This window comes from Coenobita brevimanus, chromosome 55 (assembly GCF_032717465.1).
Source record: "Coenobita brevimanus isolate Jiangsu-jjx chromosome 55, ASM3271746v2, whole genome shotgun sequence".
Taxonomy (NCBI): Eukaryota; Metazoa; Arthropoda; class Malacostraca; order Decapoda; family Coenobitidae; genus Coenobita; species Coenobita brevimanus.
Genome location: NC_137008.1, coordinates 52720932 through 52725931, shown reverse-complemented (window position 1 = coordinate 52725931; position 5000 = coordinate 52720932). Strand labels below are relative to the sequence as shown.

The 5000-nt window shown below is 42.0% G+C and overlaps 1 protein-coding gene across 6 annotated transcripts in view; it reads right to left on the bottom strand.

Moving 5' to 3' along the window:
- Nost (Nostrin) overlaps positions 1-5000 on the bottom strand; it is a 128358-nt gene that overhangs the window by 38761 nt on the left and 84597 nt on the right. For all 6 annotated transcript variants that reach the window (XM_080273535.1, XM_080273539.1, XM_080273538.1 and 3 more), the window contains exon 3: positions 1-16. This exon is cut by the window's left edge and continues 70 nt beyond it. In XM_080273535.1, coding sequence (XP_080129661.1) covers positions 1-16 — 16 coding nt within the window. The remainder of the gene's footprint in view (positions 17-5000) is intronic.

Below are 5000 nucleotides of genomic sequence, written 5' to 3'. Positions count from 1 at the left end.
CGAACCCGTTGTGGCCCTGTGGGAGAGACAACATCACCTTCATTACACGTCATATATAATATTAATATTATCTACTACATCACAGTAACACAGCACTATACCGGCATGCAGCACATCACTACAGCGTAATTTAACACATCACACTTCACCACTGCCACACAGCATTATCACTATACCGACATATACCACGTCTCATAACATTGCACTGAATTACCGTCACTTAACGCATCACACTGCAGCACCACCACTACAAGTACCGGTATATTCATTCTGGAAACCGTTAGACAGGTTGAGTCGTGTATGAACCGAACGTCAGGAGCAGCAGAGTGTAAGCGTCAGTGAGCGGTACAGATGAGTCCACAGAACTGTATCCTGCTGACCTCCACATCACATACCAGCAACACAACTATTTTACGGCCACTACACAACGGTTTAGAGTGCTAGTCGTGGCGTGTTGTCACTACTTGCCTCTTTACTCCTTCAAAATAATGATGTCTATTTTTAGTTTACTTGTGGAATACAGTCACTGTTTTGTCCTTAAACTCCTTCAGTATAATGTCTTGTTTATTCTTGCCCACTCCAGACGATTTTATTCACCATGGGCGATTTTTCTTTAATTCTCGTCACAGCAAAATACTCCTTTCATCTGAACAGAATCATCAGGTGGAGGCCTGATAAAAAGGAAACGTTATCAGATTTACGATGATAAAAAATTAAGAACACAATATAATATTTTGGTTAATTTGGAGTGAGTAATAGCTAATGTGAGTCATCAAGGAATTTTTCTTTTTTCTCATAACCAGAGTACTTGACTAACTTTAGCATCAATGACCACATTCGAAAGGCAGTCATTACACTGTTCGATAAATGACAGTTGTGCATGGTACCGTATTGTAAACAGAGTGACAGTCAGTCAGTATGAATTAGTGTACAGCTTGTTTTTATATCATGCACAAGACTGGACACACACACACACACACACACACACACACACACACACACACACACACACACACACACACACACACACACACACACACACACACACACACACACACACACACACACACACACACACTCCCAGCCAATCATTATATCGTTCGAGTAACAAGGAGGGCATGTAACTGGGGTGGGGGTTGGGGGAGGGGAGAAGTGGATGACCCTGGGTAGGCTGGGTGGGCAGGCAGCGTGGCAACAACCTTGTCTAGGCCTCCTTTACCCTGCAGTTCATTCTTTCGTATTCTAGGTGGCACAGGAGACTCGTGACACCTTTTTCTTGGCGAATTCTTTTGCATATCACATTTTAATAATCCTTTACTGATACAAACTGTCTCTATCTATATCAGGGGTTCCCAACCTTTATTTACCCATTACCCCATTTTCCACACCTCCCTTCACTCATTACCCCTCATTGCTTATGTTTCCACAATTGCATTTTAGCTGCTTGACAATTTGATGCCTAGATTTTAGTTTGAATGTAGGACTTAATTAAAGGTTAGGCTAAAACCAAGAGATTTATTGCAAGGAGTAATTTATTTTTATTATTAACACTGATACCAAATAAACATGACTTTAAACATTCATCTCTGAATTTTAGTATAGGTCTGAAAGTCTATCTTAACTGGTATGATTTTTAGATTTTTTTTTTTTTGTTACCTCCCCCATTACCCTTCACAAAAGACCAAATTACCCCACTTGGGGTAATTTACCCCAGGTTGGGAACCCCTGATCTATATTATAATGATCCGATTTCTGTATGTTTGTTTGTGTGTTACCGTAGCACAGCAAAAACGGCGCAATGTAGCGCAATTTTTGTTAGAGCAAGATACCATTAAAATGCTCTTCAAGAATAAAACAATTTCCAGTCCAATCGGGCCACCGGTTCCCTAGTTATGACTCATTTCTGGCCCTTTTCTAATTTAGTATTTGCTCTTAGTGGAGGGGATGGAATCGTCCTTGGTCCGGCACTGAATTTACCAGCATGACAGACGAGAGACGAATGACATGTTTGTTGTATTATCAACTCTCACCTCTCCTTCCTCCCTCCTTATACCCTTAAAATTGTACAGTATAATGGTGTGGTATAATTTAGTATAATAGCCAACACTACTATCCTCTCTCTCTCTCTCCTCGACGGGAGACCCAGCAGGATAAAAATAAGGGAAAAATCCTTGCTTCGTCTCGCTCACTGCATGGGTAATTCAAAATTCTGTTACCTTTCAACTGAAAATAGGACCTGACGACATCGAACGGCCTTTAAGCGAGTATGCCCAAGAAATAGGCCCTGAAGCCTTTGCCCAGAGTCGAACACGTAAAAAAAGATATAACATGGGGGAGAAAGTAAGGTGTAAGGAGGGAAATAAATCGCTGAGGAAGAGGCACTACGATGCCTTCTGTGGCACTCAGAGTATGCCAACTGATTCATAAAACAAAGGACTATAACAGAGGAGGCCTCGTACACTTTTTCAAACCGGTAGTGTTATGTATTTTGCGTATTACACTTTAACATTCACAGATACATGTATGTTATTTATAGCGTTTTAATTAAAAAAAAAAAAAAAAACATGTAACTGAAGATGGACCAAAATCTCCACTTAGGATACCGTACGACCCCAGTGAACATGCCTCTTGTATCTTGAGGGGAAAAAAATATATATCATTACTCATACCATACTAAAATACTATTGGTAAATTAAATCCTAATTCTTTTAGACATTATTTTATTCAGCTAGCTAGTCTCAACTACAAGGTGAACTCACTTTGGTATTTTCTTTTTTGGTCCACGTAACACGGTTCTAATCAGCTTACGAGAGCCCTTTCAGCCCCAGAAGGTTGCAAGTTCTCCATTACCCCCAAACAGTACCCGTTAACACTGATATTACGTTTTCATCACCACAGAAAGGGAGGTGGAGGTCCCAGAACCTTCCTACCTCAAGTGGTGGACCCATAGTGGTTACCGGTACCTGCCTAAATGACCCCGGTGCAGTCAGTAGATATATTTCTATTATAATTAACTAAACCGACTCAGGAGGAAAATCCTTGGAATACAAAACGAGATGCCCTTCTTGAGCTGAATAAACTCATCTTACGGTAACAGTTGAAGGCATACATTATGAGGCTTAGCTGCGGTGCTAATCTCTGTAACACAAGGTATCTAAGCCCGTTTGTAAGTTATTCACCCACTATCCTGGGACGCAGACCACTGCGCCGCTGCACTATCCTGGTTTCCACAGTTAGGTTATTTTTGTTGCTGCCTGAGTGATGAACATCTGGCTCACTGCACCGGGAATTTTGCTGATAGTGCTCCCCCAACTTTCGCACTTTCTCTTCCCTTGTTTCTGGATCCCACCTCACCAATTACTTAGATAAGAGAAATGAAGATGATGATGATTATTGTTATTATTACTGTTATTGCTACCACCTTGTGAATTTATTTAGCACTGGAAAGATGTGATAGTAGTAGATAGATGACAGAGGATGATGATGATGATGATGACTTGCTACCTGGAAGTTATTTTATTCAGTATGTCAGAGTGTGATGATAGTAAATAGATGAAAGACAGAATGGTCCAGTGTGGCAGCCACCAACGGTCGTGATGCATTAATTCATCTGCTGTGCCGGCCACATCAAGGTCGTGTACCACCACCACCACATCACTATCACAACATCACAAACACATCACCACCACCACATCACTACCACAACATCACAAACACACCACCACCACCACCACCACCACCACATCACTACCACAACATCACAAACACACCACCGCCAACACCACAGACACATCACTTAACAGCACCACCCACACAAACATATCAGTATCACCATCCCCAGCCTCATAAACATATCTCACCTTGCACAATCACCACACAAACGCTATGAAGTCACAAACATCAGTCAGGCACAAACACACCACTACCAGCATCGTCACCACACACAAACGTATCAGATCCCATACCACCACCACCACAAACACCAGGAAGACACAGACACTAGCCAAACACAAACACACCACTACTGGCATCGTCATGACACACAAACATATCACCTACCAGCACCACCTCTGCCACACACAAACACCCAGCACACTCAGACACTGTACTTCTCACACCACCACCGCACGCAAGCACCAGGAAGACACAAACACAAGCTAGACATAAACACATCACTCCTGGCAACGTCATCAAACCGCACGCATCATTACCACCTCCATCGCACACATGCACCATGCAGAAACACAGGTCATGGCATCACAACACAGAGGACGGTTTCATCTTTGCAATGCATCACAGACAGGGGTACACCATTACAAACAAAGGAGGTACACCATCAATTCACAACAGACCACAAACAGTAAATAATATACCAGCAACTAATGCCATAAACAAAGAACAGGTATATATTATCTTCACAACGAAATCATGACAAGCAGAACTACAGTAACGTGTCACACACACACACACACACACACACACACACACACACACACACACACACACACACACACACACACACACACACACACGTGCATACTGTATAGATAGATAGATAGATAGATAGACAGATAGATACAGATATATATACTGATAGATAGATAGATAGATAGATTAAAAGGAAAAGGTTACGTAATGATAGGCGATGAGAGAGAGGGAGAGAGGTAACCGTCCTTGGCTAGCCTATACACACACACACCCTTCCTCACTCAGGATACAAAAACTAGTTCCCAATGAGCATCTGTAATTAATACTCAGGCTCCTGTGACTCACTCTCAACTAAAGAAAATTCGCCAGGGAACGGCTGTAATAAAATACTACGGAATACAGGACTGTGAGAGGTTTAATGACGACAGGATTAACACTCAGCCTCCTGAATTTAATTCCAGGTAAATAAAATCGTTTGGTGTTAGTTGGGATAGAATATTATAGACGTCCCGACTATACGGGCTTAAGGAGGAAAGAATGAGAGAGAGAGAGAGAGAGAGAGAGAGAGAGAG